We start from the raw sequence: 24204 nt of genomic DNA on the forward strand, positions 1-24204 counted from the left end.
GAGGAATATTTGCAGTACCATTCTGTTTTCAGACTATATGTCATACATGTAGAATAAAAAATTCCTAAGTATATTACAAGCCTGACATCATTTAGAATGTTAATGAAAGAAAAGAATAAGCTACTTCTGGAGTAATTTGATTAATATCTGCAACCAAATTTCCCCTAAGTAGCAATTGCAAGTAGATGACTGTTTTTCTACTCTGCACAACTTAATAGAATACATTTCTTACTTACTAATTATAAATGCTTGATGTTGAGAGTTTATCAGAAACTGACTAGATCAACACAAAAATGTTCATTGGTGCTTTTTGGTCATATGAATATATATTCAATTTCTGTGAAACAAAGAAGACTTAAAAACTAACGTCAATCCCATAATTTCATCATATTGTCTAAGATGTCAAGAACGCATTTGTGGAGGCTGGCATGTTAAGCAGCTGCCGCCTGCAAGCCGGCATCCCATTTGAGCACTAGGTCCAGTCCCCACTGCTTCACTTGGATCCAGCTCCCTGCTGATGGTCTGGAAAAGCAGTGGGACACAGCCCACTACATCCATGTGGAAGACCTGGAAGAGGCTCCTGGCTGCAGTCTGGTCCAGCCCCACCGATTGCGGCCATTTGGGAAGTAAACCAGCAGATGGTTCACTCTGTCTCTCCCTCCCTCTCTCTCTTTGTGACTCTGCCTTTCAAATACAATAAGTCTTTTTAAAAAGGCACTGGGGATAGTCAATACCAGTTATCTTACAGAATTCTTAACCCTCATTTTTGTTTTCCAACTATAAGTCAAGATGCTGACCAACTTGGATTCTATGTGCCACGAATGGGCATACAAGCCCTTTACACTTGTAAACTCACATAATCCACACCCACACCCACACACACGGCAGATAACGGCAGGTACTTTAATTATCCCCATTCTTTAGATGAGGACATTGAGGTGCCACGTGAGAAATATTTCGCCCTACGATACAGCTTGTCAGTCCAAGAGCTAGGATGTAGTTTACATAGGAAAGTTCCCAGGAACCCAAAGTATCCCAGGCCACTTTGCTTTCCACTCCCCTTTTCGAGAAACGGGTAACAAAAGTTATCAACTCAGCCGGAAAGGGAGCTGCTCGCGTCGGTTCTGGGGAAGGGTTGTCTAGAGGCTCTTACTTCCCCACCCACTGCCGGCAGCTTCCCTCTTTCTCCCTCCGCCTCACCCCACTTCCTTTCTTCCTATCTCGGCTCCCCGACCGCGTCACCGACGCATCTCCTTGATGGGTGCGGCATTCTGGGCACTACATCGCTCGGCGCTGCCAAGTCACCGTGGAGATACACCCAGGCACGGTCCGCCGTCGCCGCGACGTGACGTAGCCCGCGCGCCGCCGTCAGGTCGGGGGGCGGGGCCGCGGAGCTGGCCGGCCGGGGGCGGGGCCGGAGCCAGGGCCGAGCTCCGGGCCTCCGCGGCCATCGCAGCTTGCACTGTCCCTTCCCCTTGCTCACTCCCCGCCCTCCCGGCCCGAGCGGAGTTGGGAGGCGTCGGCGGCCTTGCCCTGTGGGGCACGCGGCTTCAGGGGCTCTGCCTCCACCGCGGCGCGATGTCGAGCGCAGTGACAGCTCTGTGAGTCCGAGGCCGCGGCCGTGGCGCTGGGCGGCGGCGGGACCGGGCCGGGTCCGCTCATGGTGCCGCCACGACGCCATCGCGGGGCAGGAAGGCCAGGTAGGCAGGCAGGGAAGGGCCCCGAAGTCACCACCCGGAGCCTAAGCCGGAACCGAGTGCCCGCGAACAGCCCCACCTGCAGCCTTTGCTAGCGCCTTGACAGAACCGCTGAGGGTGGTCTCGAGGGGCGGAGAGAGCGGTCGGCTGACAGGGGCTTCTGACCCGGCTCCAGACTCCAGCGATTAAGCCAGCTGCTCGTGCGTGGTCGCCTGGGGCTTTACCTCTCTCACCGGAGGCGCCACCGACTTAACTTTTTTTCCTCCCCAAAAAGGGGGGGCGGGGGTGTTTCCTTTTTAACAGCTGTGTCTTCCCCTCCTGAAGAATTACTGCTTGGATCTGAAATAACGAGATGTGGTGACAGGCTTGGGTGGGGGAGCGTGGAGGATCCTTTTCCTCTACCACGTAAAGGGGGCTGGAAAGGTGCCCTATAGACCCACTGCAGATCACTGCCTCTCCAATCAGCGAATTCCACCCCGGGAGCTTAGATGCAGAAAACACACTTGTAGAAACGGGCGTGTGTCTGGACCTTGTCTCTGGGGTGAATTCCTCTGCAAGGAGACACGGATGGACTTGTGCGTTTGTGGGACTCGCAGCAGCTGTCTTCGAACAGCTAACTGTGCTTACATAAGCTGACTGGAATATTGCTCTCCCCCGACAGCGTACCCCTCAGAGTATGATCTGAGGAGCGCAGGGAAAGGTGTCCACTATGCTTGACACTTTGATGTTTTCATTTGCCTTCAGCTTGAACGTGAGGGGTGGGAAAGATGTGATAAATCTGGAGTTGACGTTTTCGTAAGCAGTATTTTGTGGTTTTTAGGTGTGCTGAGTTCTTCACCTCCTTTTAGACTGAGATCCAGGTTTTCAGGCATTGCTTTCGAAGATCTCCGAAAGGCCCTTACAACAAGGTAAATTCCAGGCTCTTTAAATACCTAAGCGATTTTCATACTGAACATTAGCTAACAAATGTCACGTGTTTCTGTTCTACTCCTTTTTTCTTTTTATGCGCTTGTTTTTCCAAAGTCGTCTCTAATGAGATCTGTATTTTCTGAAAAGCAGACTACAAATGGTGTGTGTGTTTATCATGAACCGCATGAACTCCCCGAACAGTGCCTTCACTCAGCGCCGGCGGATGGCTCTGGGGATTGTTATTCTCCTGCTTGTTGATGTGATATGGGTGGCCTCTTCTGAACTCACTTCGGTATGTACCTCTTATTCAGTAATGGTGTCACATGAGAACAACACTATTTCTCTTAACCCATAGTAGTTCTATCCATTACTCTCATGCTTACTAAAAACAGTGTTTTACATATTGTGGGATTATTTACTTTTCTTTTATAATGAATTGTGTCAATTCAAGTGAAAACCTGTTTTTTGTTTGTTTGTTTTCTTTTTCTTAAGATTCATTTATTTGAAAGGCATAGTTATGGCGGGAGAGACAGAGATCTTCTATCCAGTGTTTTACTACCTAAATGGCCACGACAGCTGGGGCTGAGCCAGGAACCCAGAACTCCATGTAGTCTTCCAGGGCCCCAAGCACTTGGGTCAGCTTCCCCTGCCTTAATTGGTGGGTTAGAAGGCAGCTGGATCAGAAGCAGAGCAGCCAGGACTTGAACCAGCACTCTTATGGAACAGGGGCATCACAAGTAGTAGCTTAACCTGCTGTGCCACAATGTATGCTACTCATTCAGTCTTATTGTATCTTTTAGGGAGAATTACTTATTAGAGAGAATTCATATTAATCTTTCAATGTGTTTGTTTTTTTTCTAAATTCAGTTTCTTTCTCTATAAATATTCTAATTAATAACCATTCAGGAGTCTAACAGTCTCCATTTAGTACAAAGTAAGAATGTTTTTGGACAAGAGTAAAAGTGCTCAGATTTTCATGTATAGGTCACTACTATGCAGAGGCCTGGGTGCTTTCCCATTTATATGTTTGCTGACTCAAACACTGTTACAAAGTGCATGGTATACAATGATTGCCTTCAGTTAAAATTCGTCTTTATTAATAACCCATTGGTAGTGATGTGGTACTTTGAGTTTAGAAATAGTTTCTCTATTTGTAGACTTAATGCTGTTTGTTTAATATTCTTTATAAAAAGACACTTTTATTTTCAGAATTTACTACATTTTGACTCATGACGCAGTCTTAAGGCAAATTTCCAAAAGGGAGCTAGTATTTATAAAATGAATTTAAATGTTGAAAGAAGCAGTTAGATGCTGTAAGTCTTCTCACTTTTCATATATAAATAATTGACATGGACATTATATCCTGTGAATAACATATTTTTAGTTTCTTTGGAATACTGCAAGCCAGTTTTTACTTTTGAATTTTTCTAGAACCTTTTTTAGATTAATTTAACACTCTGTGGTTTTTACCTCAAAGTAATATTCTTAATGTTGACAGGAAACAAAACCTATTTTTTTAATTTAATTTTTAAATTGCATGGGCAGAGAGGTAGAGAGAGAGAGAAAACAACTATCAGCCGATACATTCTTCAGATGTCCTCAATGGCTGGGATTGGACTGGACAGAAGCTAAGAGCCAGGAATTCAATCCAGATCTCTCATGTGAGTTTCAGGAGAGATTACTTGAACCATCACTGCTACCTCCCAGGCTCTGCATTAGTCAAAGCTGGGCTCTTGGAGCCACAGCCAAGTATGCAACCCAGGTACTCAGATGTGAGATGCAGGAGTCTTAACTGCTAGTCTAAATGCCTGCTGCCAAATATATCTTAAATTTTGTTTTAGTTTTAATTAAATTGTTTTATTTATTAGATAATAAAATTTAGGACACAAGAACATCTGATTAAATTGTAACTTTGCTACTGGTATCTAAGCAAGGTTAAAAATAACCCAACTTGTTTGTGAAGATAATTTCATAATGTATATATACATGAAAATACCACATTGTACATAGTAATTATATTCAATTTTATGTGTCTGTTACTATCAATAAAGCTTGAAAAAAACCAACTTGTTTTTATTTTTTAAAAAAGAAAATCTTTTAGAGGCTATTTTATAACTTCATTATGCAAGAGCGTATGTAAAATGTCTAGTTCTTCAGTTTGACAAATTCATCAAACTCTTAAAATAATGTATTTCAAAACTAAAATTATTATTTTTAATTTGGAAATTTCTAACATGTGAAGTAAAGAGAATAGTATAACTTATCTCCAGGTACTCATTGCTTAACAATTATCAAATTTTGCCAGCTTGTCAACCCCTCTCTCAAATCTTTTCTTTTTAAGATTTATTTATTTTATTTGAAAATCAGAGATACAGAGAGAGGGGGAGGGGGAAGGGGGAGGGGGAGATGAGATCTTTCATTTATTGGTTCACTCCCCAGATGGCTGCAATGGCTAGGGCTGGGCCAGGTCAAAGCCAAGAGCCAGGAACTTCATCTGGTTCTCCCATGTGGGTGGCCGGGACCCAAACACTTGTGACATCTTCTGCTGCTTTTCCCAGGCCATTAGCAGGTAGCTGGATTGGAAGTGAAGCAGCTTGGACATGAGCATAAATGGGCTCCCATATGGGGTGCTGGTGTCACAGGCGGCAGCTTTTACCTGCTACATCACAACGTTGGCCCTCAATTTTTTCTTGTAGTATTTTTTGTTTTGTTTTGTTTTGTTTTCATTTATCTTTCATTTGATCTGAATGGCAGAAAGACAGATGGAAATCTTTCATCTGTTGGTTCACTCCCCAGATGCCCACAATAGCCAGGGTTTACCAGTCTGAAGCTAGGAGTCTGGAACCCAATCCAGATCTTCTACATGGGTGGCAGGCACTCCAAGTACTTAAGCCATCATTTGCTACCTTTCAGGATGTGCACTACTAGGAATGTGGATTGGAAGTGGAGTAGCTGGGATTCAAACCAGGCACTCTGATGTGGAATGCAGGTGTCCCAATTGCTGTGCCAAATCCTTGCCCTTCCTGCAGTATTTAAAGCAAATTGTAACTACATAATTTCTTGTCTATTTACCTCAAACTGACTAGGACTGCTATTTTTGAAACCATATCACTGTCATTAACATCTAACAAAATTAACTAAAGTTCCTTATAGTTCATATTCAGATTGGCCCTTTTGGGGAGTGGTTTACTAAGATCTGAACAAAGATCACACATTGCATTTGTTGGCTTTTTGAAATCATTTTTACTTAACTGTAACCCCTCTTTTTTTTTCATGCTATTGATTTGTTGAAGAAGCTAGTTCATTTTTCCGGTAGGGTGTATATAATACATTCTAGACTTCGCTGATTGCTTCCTTGAGGTATTTAACTTTTTTTTCTTTCTCTTATTTCCTGAAAAATGATAGTTAGATGTAAAGTACTGCTTAGGTTCTGTTTTTAGGAAAAATACCTTGGTGGTACTGGGTACTTCACATGGTAACACAAAGCACATAATGACTGCAGGCCTCACCTTGGTTGATGACACTTTAGCATTATAAGGTTCCTCATCAAACTTTAGTTAGTAATTGAATATCCATGTGAATATTGTCCTGGTATTTCAGTAAGTGATTTTTCAGTGGTGATTTTTCTAAGCATCGTTGTTTTTGTTTTTTAAGATTTATTTATCTCTTTTGAAAGGGAGGGGGGAGAAAGAGAGAGAAAGACACAGAGAGAGAGACAGAGAGGAGAGATCAATCTTGCATCCATTGGTTCACTCCCCAGATAGCTACAATCCCCAGTTCTTAGCCAGGCTGAAGCCAGGAGCCAGATGCTTCATCCTGGTCTCCCATTTGGATACAAGGGCCCAAGCACTTGGACCATCTTGTGCTGTTTTCCCAGACCCTTAGCAGGGAGCTGGATCTGAAGTGGACCAGCCAGGACATGAAACGCTGCCCATATGGGATGCTAGCATTGCAGGTAGCGGCTTTATTTGCCATGCCACAGTGGCAGCCCCTAGCTGGAATTCTTTAAGAGCTCTTTTATAACTACTGTTTGGTTATGTTGAAATATGATTCATATATAAAAGCTTGGATAAATTTGAATTTTTGTCTTTATTTTAGAGTAGAATTATCTAGCAGCTTCTAGTAGTAACCATTGAGAATTTGTTGAGTATCATTATACATTCAGATTTTTTAATATTTTAACTATTTCTTTTAATGTTTACACTGTTCTATCTTTAACAGATGGGAGCCCCTTCAAATTGGCTTTGGGGTACTTTTACTATGAGCTTACTAATCTTCAACATCTTACTTGCTTTCTGGCACAAGGTGCCCCCAGGCTCATGTTGTATATTTTCTCTCCATACCTGGATTTGCTCATTTCTCCTAGAAGCCATACTTTCTTGTAGTGCCAGATGGCATACCCTGCTGTCTGGTGCTGGTGTTGCTTATTCCTCTCAGGTTATCATTTCTTCTGAGGCTTTTCAGTGCACATAATTAGAAGTTATTTTTTTCTAGGAGACAAAAAAAATCCTAAGTGTGAATTGGTTTTTCTAATTTAAGTGAAGAGTGTAGTTTTTAATATAACTTCCCAAGAATGTTAACCTTCACTTAGTTGTCTTTACACACTCTTCTATTTCATTGCCTTTCTTTATGCTATTCCCTTCATTTTCGGCTGACTGCTTTTTCAGCACTTCTAACACATCTCAAGAAAAGCCTGCCTTTCAGGCAGCAAGTCCAACTTTCAAATTGTTGTCATCTGGGGTCAGCCCTGTGGCATAGCAGGTAAAGCCACTGCCTGCAGTGCCAGCATCCCTTCTGCGCACCAGTTCAAGTCCCAGCTGCTCCACTTCTGATCCAGCTCTCTGCTACCGGCCTGGGAAAGCAGTGGAAGGTAACCACGTCCTTGGGCCCCTGTGCCTGCATGGGATACCCAGAAGGAGCTCCTGGCTTCTGACTTCAGATTGGTGCAGCACAGGCCGTTGTGGCCAACTGGGGAGGGAACCAGCAGATGGAAGATCTCTCTCGTTCTCTCTCTCTCTCTGCCTCTGCCTCTCTGTAACCCTACCTTTCAAATGAACAAATAAATCTTTTAAAAAATTGTTGTCTTCCTTTTGGTGCTGCTGTGGCACCCTGAACCCCTGTAATGTTATTTAGCATGTTATGCTTTATATTCTTCATATGTGGCACCTCTATTAGATTGTAAGTTCCTCAAGTGCAGGAAAGCCTATTTAATTTTTCTTTAGCCCTTAGTTCAGATACTGTTGTCCAGTAGGTTTTCAATGAATGTTGAACAAAACTTTTTTGAAGGTTATTGCTATTTTGTTTGTTAATGTTATTGTTTGTATGCCAGGCAAATAAAGTATTCGGAAATGAATTATAAATATTTTTATAATCCCTTTTGACCTTATTGCAATGAACTACTTCTAAAAATCATAAAATGGCTTTATTTTTTTGGAGATGAGTAATAAGGTTTGAAGTCATCTCATAGATGTCTGTATAACTTTTTCCTTTACAGTATGTTTTTACTCAGTACAACAAACCATTCTTCAGTACCTTTGCAAAAACATCTATGTTTGTCCTGTACCTTCTGGGCTTTATTATTTGGAAGCCATGGAGACAGCAGTGTACAAGAGGATTTAGAGGCAAGCATGCTGCATTTGTAAGTTTTGAGTCTTATTTATTGGGGAGGTATATATTTTTTGAAAATTTAAAGATATATTAATTTCTATAAGGTCAGTCAGGTATCAAGTTGTTCAGTTAAATGAGTGAAAATATAACTTAAGAAAAACCTACCTTGGAGAAAAAGAAAGAAGAAAAAGCTGTTTTTGTCCAAAAATTGTATTGGTCTTCTGATTAACATGGTATCAGAATATCTTGTGAGAAATCAAAAGTACCTAATCACTTTCTTTTCCCCACCCTGTGACATAAGTTGAGTTAAAAGTTGTTGAATTAGGCCAAATCAATTAATATGGAGAGAAAGATGAAAGTAAGGAGAAAGAAGGATATGTAGACTCTTTGGTTATTTGCAGCTTGTATTATCAAATAATTAGTTATACAGTTGGTTACAAGGTTTTATAAAATGAAAATAGCATATTTTGGGACATGTTTCAGATGTTTGGCAAATTATATTCTTTGATTTAATATAATCTCACTCATAGTGTCAGAAAATGATATTTTACATAATGATGTGTCTTCCTTATAAAAATAGAAAAATGGCAACTTTTGAGAATAAAGAAAATGAAACTGTCCCCAGTATTAATCCTATTAGAAATTCTCTCTGTTGGTAAAACATACATAATATCAAAATTACCATTTTAACCCTTTCTAAATGTACAGTTCAGTGGCATTAAGTGGAATCACTTTACTGTGCAACCATCTATCCATCTCCAGAATTTTTCATCATCCCAAACAAAAGTCTATACCAATTAAATATTAACCCTTTATCTCCTTCCCCTAGCTGCTGGTCACCCCTATATTTCCTTGTCCTTTTCTTTTGTGTATAATGGTTTTTAAGGGTTAAAGTAATATTTCTGATCTATTTTTTGAGAAATATACTTGTTTGATTTTTGTCAGGGGCTTTTCAATAACTGTTTTTGAGGTGAAGCCTAGAATCTACACCCATATCTACACAAATTCGACTTGTCAAGATATGAATATGAATACTTTTACTTTGTAAAAGTAATACATATACATGATAGAATAGAAGTACACATGCAATATAGTATTACATGTAGAAGTACATTGTATATGAACTAACATATGTGCAGGAAATACAGAGGAAGCAAAAGAACAAAATAGTAAATTCTTCCATTCAAGAAATAACCAAGGAATAATAATAGCATATATCCTGGTATTCTTGTTAAGAATTTTTTTATTTTAGTAATGATAAATGTTCATTGTTGAAGATAAATTATGATAACAAGAAGAATAAGAATAGTCTATCCATTTTCCCACTATCCCAAGACTTCTGTAAATATTTGATACTATATAAGACTATACATTTCTATGTCTCTATTAAAAATATATGTAACATGAATAGGTTTAATCTCTCTCCATATATATGTATATATAATTTTCTAACCTAATTATATTTTTCACCCAACAATATATCATGAATATCTTTCTAGGTGAAAAAAGAAAATTTATCATCTTTTCCTATTTTAGTTTACCTTTGACAGATTGTTCCTGTTTTTGCATTTGATACAAATAAATGGAAATATCTTTATACTTATCTGTAGTTATTCACTTAAATTCCTAAAAGCATAATGGTGAATAAAAGGGCAATTCATTTTTAAAGCTCTTGATTCTTTTTACCCAATTACCATCTACAATAGTTGTACCAATTCAGTCTCAGTTAGTGTTGTATCAGATTGAACCCTTACCAGAAATGCTGTCATTCACCAGTTTGAGGGTGAACAATTTATTAGCATCTTGGTTAATCTATGTTTTTGGTTACTTCTCCATATCTCTTGGACAGTAGAATTCTTTTGTTTTATCTTTTTCTTACTAATTTAAAGGACTCTTTGAGAGCATGGGCTCTGGTGTTTGAATCTTGTTCTCTTACTTACCAGTTGTGTGATCTTCTACAAGTTATTTAACCTCTTTAGACTTCCAGCAAGGATAATGAGAGAGTAGCTATAGGTAGGAAATAAAATCATACTTATACAGCATTAGAGTGGTTCTTAAAGTTTTTTTTTTTTTTTTTTGACAGGCAGAGTGGATAGTGAGAGAGAGAGAGAGAGAGAGAGAGAGAGAGACAGAGAAAGGTCTTCCTTTTTGCCGCTGGTTCACCCTCCAATGGCCGCTATGGCTGGCGCATCTCGCTGATCCGATGCCAGGAGCCAGGTGCTTCTCCTGGTCTCCCATGCGGGTGCAGGGCCCAAGGACTTGGGCCATCCTCCACTGCCTTCCCAGGCCATAGCAGAGAGCTGGCCTGGAAGAGAGGCAACCGGGATAGAATCTGGCACCCCAACCGCTACTAGAACCCGGTGTGCCGGCGCCGCAAGGCGGAGGATTAGCCTGTTAAGCCATGGCGCCGGCCATAAGGGTTCTTAAAGTTTGACCCAGCCCCTGAGTTCCATTTAGGGGATTCATGAGTTCAAAACTATTTTCATGATAATACCAACATGTTACTTGTCTTTTCATTCTTCCCAGTTACCTGAAATGTTATTATGAGTGTTAAGTAAAAAGCATAAACTTCGATATTAGACCAGTCTCAGTTTCTTCATCAATAAAATGAAGATGGTAATACCTGCCTTGCATATTTGATTACTTGGCATTAATTGGAATTATTAGTAATAGTTATACTCTTATAGGTATGTTTTGAATTTTTATTCTGTCCTTTTGAGCTGTGTCTGACTAATCTTATGTTATAAGTTTAATTGAACTGTATGTTTTGTTATATTTAGTTTGCAGATGCTGAAGGTTATTTTGCTGCTTGCACAACAGATACAACTATAAACAGTTCTTTGGTAAGTTTCCTCATCACCACTGGAGCAGGTGGACTTGAGCCACTGCAGGAAGAACTCAAAACAGCTTCGATGGCACCATAGCTATATTAGGAATTATAGCTCAATGTTGAGTGCCCTCTATGAAATTTGTTGTTTAGTATTTTCTTCCTTTTTTTCTTCCTTCCCAGGGAGACCTGGGGCTTGGAGGTAAGCAATTCAGCTACCTCTGAAGAGACAGGGGAAGGGGAAACTAGTTTTGAAAATGGTAAAGGACAATCCTTTGTTCCTTACCAGCTTTTCTACTTCATACTCATTATCATTTAGAGACAAATATTTCTACTTGACTCTAAGAATATGTAAGTAGATTGTTCATTTGTTCATTCCACACATTTTTTAGAGTGCCTAATATGTGTTAAACATTAGGTCTAGGCTCTGAAAATACAGCTTATGTTCTAGTATGTGTGTTTGTTTGGGGTAAGGGAGGAGACAGATAATAAGAAAGCAAATAAAATAATTAACATATTTACTTAAGTATTTATAATCTATTTAGAGAGATAGTATGTAAAATCCATTCTTGTTAGACCATCACTAAGGCATCTCTTTAAAATGTGGTTTTTACAATACTTCTTTTCTTTCCAAATGTGGCATTCTATCTGAGAATGGTATTAAAGTTCTCTAAAATTTAATATCAGCTTGTGAAGCCCTTGTTTGGTGACTTTATTGACAGTACAGTTTTTCATTTTGTTTTATTTGTGTCTTAGTACTGTAGTTAAATGTGGGGTAGGTAAGTTTGTATTGTGAAGAGTTTATTGACACTTAGAGAAAATGCCCTTTCTTTTCTTTGGGATCTTAATGTGCTAAGGTAATTTAATATCAGCTGTCTCTGTCAATACAGAAATCAGAACTGAGATAGCAGACTACCCTTCTGACTATTCTTCCTTTATTCCTTGCTGTTATCCATCAGATGAGTCTACCAAATTGTGCTAGACCCAATACTATAGTGATAAGTTCAGTATAACTGTTAAGAACAAATACTACACTTGATCTTAGCCAAAGGCTGAGAAGCGATAATAAGTACAGTATAACAAAGAGACTAACCATGTCTGTTTCTAGACCTTATTTGTTTATTTACTGAACATTTGTCATTGTTAGGAGTTAAAAATCAAAGAAATAAAAATGTTTCTTGTTGGAAAACTAGATCACCTGGAGAACATTTGAAAAATAGGTGTCATTTAGAATCACCTAAAAATACTGACCTTTTAGAGGAAGGTTAGGCAAACCAGGCTTTAATACTATTGTGTACCATTTTATTATTTTTTTAAAGATTGATTTATTTTTATTTGAAATGCAGAATTACAGAGAGAGGGAGAGATAAAAAGAGAAAGATATCTTCCAACCGCTTGTTCACTCACCAGATGGCCTCGGTGGCAGGGCTGGGCCAGGCCAAAGCCGGGATCCTTGAACTCCATTCAGATCTCCCACATGGGTGTAGGGACCCAAGCTCTGGAGCCATCTTCCACTACTTTCCCAGTGCGTTAGAAAAGAGCTGGATCAGAAGTGGAGCAGCAGGGAATCCAACTGGTACCAGCACCTCCTTTGTTTATTTTATATGTTAGTTTCTTGAACCTATTTCATAAACTTATTGTGGAGACCAGCGAAAAATGTACACGTGTTTAACTGTTCTGCTTGGTACCTGGTACCTAGCAAGAAGTAAGTCATGGTAGTAGTCATTTGTTGCTACCTATTAATTGTGTAAAAGTTTTCAGGAATTTTTATGCTTTTGTTGTTGAATCTTATGAAGTTAGAAAAAATAATTTGGCAAGCTTTTTTTAAAAGATTTTTTTAAAATTTATTTATTTGAAAGAGTTACAGAGAGAGGTAGAGAAAGAGAGAGAGAGAGAGAGAGAGAGACAGAGAGACAGAGAGAGGTCTTTCATCCACTAGTTCACTCCCCAAATGGCTGCAACAGCCAGAGCTGAGCCAGGAGTCTCTTCTGGGTTTCCCATGTGGGTGCAGGGGCCCAAGGACTTGAGCCATCTTCTACTGCTTTCCCAGGCCATAGCAGAAAGCTGGATTGGAAGTAGAGCTGCTGAGACTCAACCCAGTGCCCATATGTGCCACAGCACCAGCCCTGTGGCAAATATTATTAATGCAAACTGTATATTTGATTGCTGTTCCTTGCCTGCTTTCCCCTTTAGACTACAGGATCACTGAGGAGAAGACTTTTTCATTTCTCACCCTTATATTCCCAAGACCTGGAACCATATTTGACATGGTCAGAGCTCAATATGTATTTTTTTTTAAAAGAGTGAATGAAAAGGGATGGAAGATAAACTGTTAACTGAGAGAGAGGTCATTTTTTAATGACATTTAAATACAGGTTGAGTATCCCTGATCCTAAAATTTGAACTCCAAAATGCTCCAAAATCTGAAACTTTTTGTCATTATACTTTGACGAATTAGTTGAGTTTCCTTAAAAACATGTTTTGGGAAAATTATGATGTGTAAACATGGTGTTTTGGATGGTATCTGGATCTACATTTAAATTGTAGCCACCATATCGTCTTTTATACTGGCTGTTTTTGTTCTGTTTCTGTTACATTCCAGAGTGAACCTCTGTATGTTCCTGTGAAATTTCATGATCTTCCAAGTGAAAAACCTGAGAGTACAAACATTGATACTGAAAAAAGTGAGCAAATCTTACAATTTCATATCTCCGAAAGGGGTGGAAATTTTAGCCTCATTAAAGCCTCCCACTCAGCCCTAAACTTGTGGTTTGCTAGATTGACTGGCATCCCCTGGTAGTGCTTCTATTGCACATGTGTTGGCTCATCCTGTAGTCTTCTACACATTTGTCTAGATTGTGAATCTGATACAATATAATCATTTTTGTACTGATCCAACCAGAAATCCAAGCACCGAAAGTCTCTGTGGTTTCATCATAAATATATTTTTTCAAATGAACAGTATCCTCTCCATATGCCCTTAAATCCCTCATAGCAAATTAGGTAAGTTTTGCTGGTTCTGTGAATTTATTAAAGCATACCAGGTTCAGTGTAAACACAGGATTTACCCACAATTTTTCTCACAAGCAATGGACCTATACAGGAATAATCTGCATACTTGCCCAAGAAAATAATTCTTATAATTTGAGTATTCATGAAGAAAAATCCAAACAAAATTTTATTATAAATGCTAAAACAATAATCATACTAAAATCCAGAAGCAGGCAGTTTACACATTTCCAGAAGACATGTTTAAATGTTGGTCTCATTTGAAAACCTTCCAAACATTTTCATAGATGAAACCATATTTCCGGTTAACTATTTTGAATAGACAAAGATGCCCCAGCTGATAACATAACTCTGATTTCCTTTGTCATAGATGAATTAAATAGTATATACTTATCATTAAATCACAACTTAGATTTTATTGATTGCAAGGGGGAACACTTAATGATTTTGTGTTGTGCTTTCCTTTTAAGCTCCCAAAAAGTCTCGTGTACGGTTCAGTAATATCATGGAGATCCGACAGCTTCCATCAAGCCATGCATTAGAAGCGAAGTTGTCGCGCATGTCATATCCTACTGTGAAAGAACAAGAGTCTATATTAAAAACTGTGGGGAAATTGACTGCAACTCAAGTAGCAAAAATTAGCTTTTTTTTTTGCTTTGTGGTAGGTTGTTTCTTAATTATATGTTTGGAACTTGAAAAGACTGTATACCGACAATATTGTATTGAAGTATAAGACTTTCAGATTGTTAATTTTTGTTGTTGTTGTTAATCATGACTTTATTTATTTATTTTTTTAATTTATTTGACAGGTAGAGTTATAGACAGCGAGAGAGAGAGAGAGACAGAGAGAAAGGTCTTCCTTCTGTTGGTTCACTCCCCAAATGGCCACTATGGCCGGCACTGCGCCGATCCGGAGCCAGGAGCCAGGTGGTTCTTCCTGGTCTCCCATGAAGGTGCAAGGGCCCAAGCACTTGGGCCATCCTCCACTGCCCTCCCGGCCCACAGCAGAGAGGACTGGAAGAGGAGCCACCTGGACTAGAACCCGGCACCCATATGGGATGCCGGCGCCGCAGGCAGAGGATTAACCAAGTGAGCCACGGCACTGGCCCCTAATCATGACTTTAAACTCTACTCTCTGGCATGACTGGGAGTTAGAGTTAATACGTGCTTATCATTACCTCAATAAATTATAATTCAATGAATTTTACAACAGTGAAACTGTTCATATACACTCAAGCACAGTTTAGGAAGTTTTTCAGAGTTTGTCATTTTCTCAGAGTTAGAATTATGAGTATATTTATTTTACCCTGTGCTATAAAATACAAGGGAATAGTAAAAATCCACATAAGAGTTTACTATACATGTTAATTTGTTCAGGTATCTGTTTTTACACTTTATATTAAATCATGTAAATGTGGTTGAGTATTATTTTTGCAAGTACAGTAATTCCACAGAATTTCCTATAGATTTTTTTTAAAAAGATTTATTTGTTTATCTGAAAGACAGAGTAACAGAAAGAGACAGAGAGAGATCTTCCATCTGCTAGTTCATTCCTCAAATGGCTGCAACAGCCAAGAGTGGACCAGCCAGTGCCTGGAGCCCAGAACTCTCTCCAGGTCTCTTACATGTATGACAAGGACCCAAGTACTTGAGCTGTCATCTGCTGCCTTCCAGGATGTGCCTTAGCAGGAAGTTGGATCCGAAGCAGATTAGCTGGGGATTGAACCAGGCACTCTGATAAAGGATGGAGGCAGCCCAAGCAGCAACTTAAACTACTACACCAAACGCCTGTGCCTGTTTGCTTGAAATTTATTAAGAGTAGGTTTTAAATGTCCTCACTACCACGCCCCCCCCCCACAGTGGTAACTGTGGATGATGATGGGTGTGCTAATTTGTGATAATTAGTATATAGTGTATATATACATATATATCAAATCATCACTTTGTATATTCTGAATTTATATAATTTTTGTCAATTAAGTATCTCTTAGAATATTTTTATGGGTATTTAAAACTGAATTACTATGAATGAAACAATGAAATGTTATATAAATTGTTTCCTATAATTATTAGTAAGTAGTTGTCCTCAACTCTGGAGTAATAGAATGAGTCGTGGATAATGTATGGATGATTTTTATTGGAGTAAAGTGGGAACAGGTCTTTTATGATGAGAGTGCCCTGGGTTGAGAGCCAGAGAATAGAGTTCTGGGAGAGGTAGAGAATGGGAAAGTCTTTCTGGGAAGCTAATGAATTTTTATGATCTTTGAATGCCTGCCATCTAAGTGTTCTGTTTTTATTTCTTTACCTTCCATTAGCAGAGACTGGTGAGATTGTTTGGAAAATGTACAAATGTTTAAATATTAAAGTAGTACAAGAATTGGGTTAATAAAGCTAATTACACCCGATAAGCTTATCTGTTCTTGCAGAAAACCTCTGAAAGATAATTCAGGGAAGTATCTGCCTCTTGTCTAGTGATTCAACTACAGATAGATTGTGACTCCTACAGCTGTATATGTTGATATTACCCATTTCATCAATTGCTACCTCATCTTATTATTTAGATAGGTAAGTGAAATTATCTAGGAAATCAGATGGACTTTAGATGGAATCATAACCACATAGACACAATTTCACTGTGACTTTAGCCTCAATTACAGAATAGACTAGAGATCACTAGACTCAGCCATCTGCTCTTTCTGATAGTATCCTGAGATCTTGTATCTATGCGCTTCATAATACTGAGTTATAAATTCTGAGAGAGATCTAAATATGTCCCTTTCAATAGAGACAAGGCAGTCTTCAATGGAATCTGTGACAGTAACAAAGATACCAAAATAGTTAGACTAACAGTTAGTTTACTTCTGTAAAGTATATGCTTTAGTAACACTCATGCTTGAAATAGTAAAGTATCCAGCTACTAGAAAAAAAAAAAAAAAGATCAACTTTAACGAAGATAAATGAACTTTGGACATCATATCACCCTTCATCAAAAAAAAGATTTTATATCTTATTTCCTAAATCATATAAATAATTACCAATAAACTCATAATTTTCATTAGACATTTCTAAATTTATGGAGTAAATGTAGCCTTTGCTTATCAATCTAGCTAGCTAGCTAGTTCCATCTTTCTGCATGGACACATTCAGTTTAATGGAGTTCTTAATTATGCTATTCACCTATATATGTGTTAATGTTTGAGATTTTTCCCGAATTTAAATTTGATTTAAATAAGCTTCATAGAGTGCTAGTGGTGCTTGATTAAAACAAATTTTAAATTATTTAATGCCTAATTTTATTTTATTTTATTTTAAAAAGAAAGGTAACTTTCAACCAATTTTTGTTAATTTCATAAGGGAAATTGGATAACATGATCTTAGGTCTGATTACAAATGTTTGTTATCTTTTGTGCCTGTGGTTTTTTTCAATGTGAAGCAGCTTTTAAAATCTCTCATGGTAACAGTGTTTAGGAAAAGAAAAAAAAGGAGCACTATAAGTTGCTGTAAAAGATACAGACATGTCTATCATTTTGTTTTTCTTTTAGTGGTTTTTGGCAAATTTGTCTTATCAAGAAGCACTTTCAGACACACAAGTTGCTATAGTTAATATTTTGTCTTCAACTTCTGGTAAGAAATTTATCTTCAAATCTGCTGTAAAATTGATATGTGTATATTTCTGGTATATACACATATGTGCATATATATATAAAATTCTATCTTGTTCTAAGCTGTTACATTAATTTTAGGGTACATTAGTGTAATTATAACTGCTTTTTAATCTTCATATTTTTATCTTAGTCTTGTGCTGTTTATGTTCTTTCAGATACTTTACAGAATTTTTTATATGCCAATATATTGAAGTATTTTGGTTGGTTCTTTATATTATAGTTGTAGCTAGTTTTCTTTCCCTGCACATATCCTTTCTAAAGATCTTTTTCTAGACCCTTTAACTAAATGTAATAGCTTCTTTCAGAACTATAATTTACCCCATGTTAAGGTGTTTTATTTTTAAAATTGAATCACCTTCCAAATCTGGAAGATAAAAGAAGTATTTTTGAAGTGGTAAAAATAACTTTAGCACACAGGCTGGAATATGATGAAGTCAGAATGTTATTCTGGATGCTTAACTCCCTTATTATTTTAAAATAAATAGAACTTTCCTTGATCTGTACAGTTAAGATAAATGTGGTTTAATTTTGATGTATGACTTTGAACATTTTCAGCCTAGATAACTGCAGTCACAGTTATTTAAAAATGACAAAAGAATAATTTGTTAGATTTATAATGAGCCATGAAGATGATATTTAATAATGGTAACAGTCTCTAAGCTCATGTACCTTGTTTTCATCCTTTTCTCCCCATAGGACTGTTTACCTTAATTCTTGCTGCAGTGTTTCCAAGTAACAGCGGTGATAGGTTTACCCTTTCAAAATTATTAGCTGTAATTTTAAGGTAAGGATATTAGTATATTCATAGTATAATAGGTAGTTTTCTCTACCTAAAACTACGATGTTAAAAAAATAGTCATAATAATTTATATTGTAGTATAATATACAGACAAAGATGAGGATACAAGAAGGCCCTAAGTGGACGTTGTGCTACTCAGTCCTGCATCACCTGCTGGAGCAGTTGTCAAACCTTTCTGGGTAGGGTAACTAGCAGGAAGAAGCCCCACAATGTCTTTGACTCCCACTTATGTCAATACACACTTAATATTATCCTGATGCTCACATTTAACTTAATGTGGCAATTCAATCCTCATAACCTTCTGGGTTTCAATTTCCTTTTCCTGAGACAAGTTCCCCTTTTTTCCTTGGTTTTGATTTCTCCTTGTACTTTTTCTAGGAATCTAACATTCGATTTTCTTTTCTTGTCTAACCCTCCAATGATCTTTCAGTTATTTTCTGTATAACTTGTTTATTAGTTTTGTACTGCTGCACATCAATATTGCTAATAACTATATTTCAATCTTATTTAATTGTGTGCATATTTGTGTTGTCTTCCTACTGGATTGTCAATCCTTAGAGACCTAAAGCCTCAGCATAGGCTTTTGCCCCTAGCAGTCAAAAAAAAAAAAAGCTTTAAAACAAGTAGTATTGTATGTTCTTAAAATGTCATAGTAAATGTTGTTTAGTACCTCATTATGAACTGGCCTTAAACAATAACATTCAGTTTCTATGGTTATAAAAAAGAATTTGACATTGCACCAATCTTGAAGAAAATCTGATAAGCTAAGAAATCTCATTTGATCAATGAGAAAGAGTGGCCTCAACCCACCTGGAATCTAATTCCATTTCCATCATTACTAGGTTTGAGACCTTAGGCAAGTTTCTTACATCTCTGTGCAAATTTCCTCATCTGTATATTGGGATAGTAGTAGAATTTGTTGTCTGGGATTGTCAAAAGTATTAAATGAATTAAAACTTGTTAAATGTTTGAGACAATATCTGGTATGTAACAGATGCTCATTATACTTAGCAATCATCATCTAAATGGAAATAAAATCTCTGATTTCTGGAATGTTGTTGGTACTCAGATCATATCTGAATCTGATTCAGTTAAATAATTATTTAACTGAGAACTTTGGTCATTTTACTGAAGGATAACAAATTTTTGATATAAAGATTACATTTGACTTATGACAGCACTGTTCCACAAGGGAAAATAATTTCTGTTTTTAAGTATTTTTTTTAAGATTTATTTATTTATTTGAAAGTCAGAGTTACACATAGAGGAGAGGCAGAGAGGGGATGGGGGTCCTCCATTGATGATTCACTCCCCAATTGGCCGCAACGGCCGAAGCTGCACTGATCCGAAGCCAGGAGCTAAGAGCCTCCTCTGGGTCTCCCACGTGGGTGCGTGGGCCCAAGGACCTGGGCCATCTTCCATTGCTTTCCCAGGCCACAGCAGAGAGCTGTATCAGAAGTGGAGCAGCCAGGGTTCAAACCAGTGCCCACATGGCATGCCAGTGCTTCAGGCCAGGGCATTAACCCATTGTGCCACAGCACCAGCCCCAATAATTTCTTTTTTAATATTCCTCTCCCATTGCCACATGGTCATTTTGATCAAAAGGTGAGAGAATTAGACTCTTTTAAATTAGCAGTATTCCATCTGCTTGAAAAATTGTATAAAACTTAAAAGATGCATAGAAATAGGAAGATAGCATAAGCTCCATGAGCTTAAGAACCATATCCATCTCATTCACTCATGTTAGCTACTCAGAAAATAGCAATTGAGTGAGTGACCTGATTTCTCTGTATTCTTAGTTTGGTCTTATTTTTATTCATTAAAAGCATGGGCTAAGTGGGATTACTTAAGTATGTAAGGATAGTTTTACTGTTAACTTAGGTTTTGCCAGTAAGCAGAAGTTGTACCTATGTAAAGTCTATATTGACTTAATACATTTATATCTCCAAAAGAAGGATTGGCAGAGGAATGACAAGTTGGTTAATTTTTCTCCAGTTGAAGGGTAATAGCACTTAAGAATGTTGGACTCTGGAGCCAGTTGGTCTTGGTTCAATGACTTTACCTCTTTGTGCATTAGTTTGCTCATGTAAAATGCAAATGGTAATAGTGATGCCTTTCATGTGAGGCAATATTATTCATTTTGTGAGTATTAAATTAGTTATTAGAAGTATAATACTAAAAAAAAGTATAATATGCTTTACTGATAATATTATTAATTCCTATTAATGAACTTCTTCAACAGCTTTACCCAAAGTTAGGTTAGACTTTATCATTTATAAATAATTTTTGTCTTTATAATTAGCCTCTTAAGGAATTCATTATTTTGCTTATCAGTAATGACTGTCATTCTTATAGCATTGGAGGTGTTGTGCTGGTAAACCTATCAGGGTCTGAAAAATCTGCTGGAAGAGATACAATAGGTAAGTTACCTCTCTGTTAAGAACATAGAAGTATGCTAGGAAGTTTGTGTATATCATCATTTGTGCACATGTGTGCTAATACAGAGCATGGGAACTAACAGCATTTTTTTTAAAAAAGCTTCTCCTTGGAATTAATGTGAAAAACAATTAAAAAATGCTTTATGGAATTCTCATATAACCTTCATCCGCATTTTTCTAGTTGTTAATAATTTATATAACCACAGTTACAAATATCAGGAATTAGCATTGATTAAAATTGTAGTACCTGGTCTATAGACCTTTACAAATTTCGCTGTTATTTCTACTAAGGTTCTTTTTCTGGACCAGGATCATTTGTTGCATTTAATTGTTATGTATCTTTTGTTTCCTTTAATCTGTAACTGTTCCTACCTGTTCTGTTTTTGTCTTTTATGACCTTGACACTTTTGAAGGATACAGCCTACTTGTTTGCAGAATGCCCCTCAATTTGAGTTTTGACTGATTTCCTCATGATTAAATTGAAGTTGTTCACTTATGCTAAGAATGTGTTTCCTTATCTAATCAGTGCATTGTACCAGAAGGCACATGACGTTGATTTGACCTGGGACTAGTGATGTTAATTCCAAGGTGTTTTCTGCCAGATTGTTCCAGAATAAAGTTACTGTGTTTTTCTTTGTAGATAATAAGCATGGTGTGGAGAGATACTTTGAGACTAGACAAATATCCTGTTCCTATCAAACTTTTACCCACTAATTTTGTCATGCATTCTTGATTCTTGTCTGAAACAGTTCTAACTATGATAAATAATTTTTTATCCCATGCTTAGATTTAGTAAAACCAAGATGATCGGAACCTAACTTAAATGGTTTCCCTTGGATACTTTATCTGGGTATTTGAAATGTATTGAATAAACCAGTGCTTTCTATGTTATTTTTAGTTACTGCTCAGCGAGCAGTGCCTTAAATTGCCTTATGTCTTTCTTACCTAGAGCAGCTTTGTGTCACTCTTTATAAAGTTTGTCAAAAGTAGAATTAAAAGATAATGCAAATTTTATGTGAACTTTTTGTAGCACCTTATATATAAAATAATATATATAGATACAAAGATATTTCATAAAACTTGTGGAAAATGGAGTTAAAAGTGTGAGTTTGTTTTGGTGCAAAAATTGTTTTGAAATCCATGCATAGTTTTTCATAATACACATCTTACATACATTATGAACAAACCTTTTTTATAACAAAATAATTTCATACTTGAAATACCATTTCCCATTAAAGTACTTCATCTATTTGTTATGTGTGTGAGATGTTTGTTTTTAAAGATTTGTTTTTGGCTGGCGCCATGGCTGACTAGGCTAATCCTCCTCCTGCGGTGCCGGCACACCAGGTTCTAGTCCCGGTCAGGGCGCCGGATTCTGTCCCAGTTGCTCCTCTTCCAGTCCAGCTCTCTGCTGTGGCCCGGGAGTGCAGTGGAGTATGGCCCAAGTCCTTGGACCCTGCGCTCGCAAGGGAGACCAGGAGAAGCACCTGGCTCCCGGCTTCGGGTCAGCGCGGTGTGCCATCCGCAGCAGCCATTAGAGGGTGAACCAACGGAAAAAGGAAGACCTTTCTCTCTGTCTCTCTCTCTCCCTGTCCACTCTGCCTGTCAAAAGAAAAAAGATTTATTTTTATTTATTTGAAAGGCAGAGTTGACAGAGGAAGAGACAGGGAGCAAGGGAGAGGGAAAGATCTTCCATCCAGATACTGCAACAACAGAAGCTGGACCAGGCCAAAGCCAGGAGCCTGGAACTCCATCCAGATCTTCCATATGAGTAGCAGAGGCCCAAGCACTTTTCCCATGATTCTCTACTTTCCTAGCTGTGTTAGCAGGGAGATGGATCAGAAATGGGGCAGCTTGGACTTGAACCAGCCTTCCAACAGGGGATGCCATTATTGCAGTGGGCAACTTAACCTGCTGTGCCCCAACACTAGCCCAAGAGATTTGTTAATAGGCTTTCCCTTTGCTTTTTTTCAAATAAGGTCTAAAAATAGTAAAACAATAGTTATCTTTTGAGTAATTGATTAAAATATTGAATATGCTCATTTCTTGAAGTAGTGTCTGATACTAAATTGTGAATAAGTATATGTTGAATGAGTTAATAAATAAATGCTTTAAATCCTTATGTTGATTTTTACAGGTTCTATTTGGTCTCTTGTTGGAGCCATGCTCTATGCTGTCTATATAGTTATGATTAAGAGAAAAGTAGACAGAGAAGACAAGTTGGATATTCCAATGTTCTTTGGTAAGAATATATTTAATTTGAGGCTATTCAAATGATTTACTTAGAGTTCAGTTTTTAATTTTGGGTAGAAGAAGAAAGCCTTTCCCCCCTCCATAAGAATGCTTAAAACCTTTTAAGGATTATGGAGTTGTACACCTCTGAGGGAGTGTCCATTCCCCTCAGTATGAGGTGGAGAAACTTACTCCTAAAGCCTTTTTTGCATTAGTGTTTTCAGCCTAGGATTCAAATATTTCCTCACTGATAGGACAGAATTATTCCATGTGAGAGTTTACTCACTATATATTTTACATTTTGCCATTAGAATTGTTGGAAATATAGGTTTGGGGAATTGCCCCAAAATAATATGTAGAAAATTATTCCAGTTTGTGTATATATTTTCATTAAAAATGGTGGTATAGTTAAAGGCTTTCCATTTGCATTTTATCCTAAGAATTCACATTTTTTCAACATAGATTCTCAAATTACCCAGTTGTAGTTTCTGGCACCAATTCTTACATTTTGGTAAATAAAATACCTAATATGATTTATAAATTTTCCTTTGTCTAAAATCAATTAAAAAAAGAATTTGTGCGATTTGTAGTATTGCTAAAGAACACACAATGACAAGATATTCACCAAAAGTTGGCTGAATATAATTAGAGAAAGAAGCCTGGCAATGAGAGTTCAGAGTGCAACTGTCAGGAAGTTAGGAGACCTGGAATTTGGCTATTATAACTTCTTTTGACTTATATTCATATGAAAAATGGAAGATACTAGACTACATAAGTGCTTCTAAACTCATCCAAACTCCTTCCTAGGGAATAGAAAGAATTTGGGCTGGGAAGAGATGGAGTTGCACATGGGAGTCTGGTTCTTGATTTTTTTTTTTTTTTTTTTTTTTTTTGCTGCTTCCTCTGGAACAGCCTTACTGGTTGGGCTTTTTCTGTTATGATTTAGTTTGTAAAAAAGGTTTTTCAACTAAAAATAGTTTAAATAGCTGCACCTAAATATTTACAGCCATAAAACATTTGA

The 24204-nt window shown here is 37.6% G+C and overlaps 1 protein-coding gene and 1 pseudogene across 1 annotated transcript in view; one reads left to right on the forward strand and one right to left on the reverse strand.

The window, feature by feature from the left end:
* Positions 1-1607: 1607 nt before the first annotated feature.
* The window catches only part of SLC35F5 (solute carrier family 35 member F5), a 46927-nt gene continuing 24330 nt past the window's right edge, over positions 1608-24204 (forward strand). The window contains 11 exon segments of the mRNA XM_062185661.1: positions 1608-1700; positions 2518-2605; positions 2757-2898; positions 8101-8244; positions 10994-11056; positions 13643-13724; positions 14520-14710; positions 17592-17673; positions 18411-18498; positions 20869-20933; positions 23089-23193. Of these exon segments, the coding sequence (XP_062041645.1) occupies positions 1661-1700; positions 2518-2605; positions 2757-2898; positions 8101-8244; positions 10994-11056; positions 13643-13724; positions 14520-14710; positions 17592-17673; positions 18411-18498; positions 20869-20933; positions 23089-23193 (1090 nt within the window). The 5' untranslated portion in view covers positions 1608-1660.
* LOC133768819 (U2 spliceosomal RNA) lies at positions 11999-12104 on the reverse strand (annotated as a pseudogene).

Source organism: Lepus europaeus, chromosome 1, assembly GCF_033115175.1.
Source record: "Lepus europaeus isolate LE1 chromosome 1, mLepTim1.pri, whole genome shotgun sequence".
Taxonomy (NCBI): Eukaryota; Metazoa; Chordata; class Mammalia; order Lagomorpha; family Leporidae; genus Lepus; species Lepus europaeus.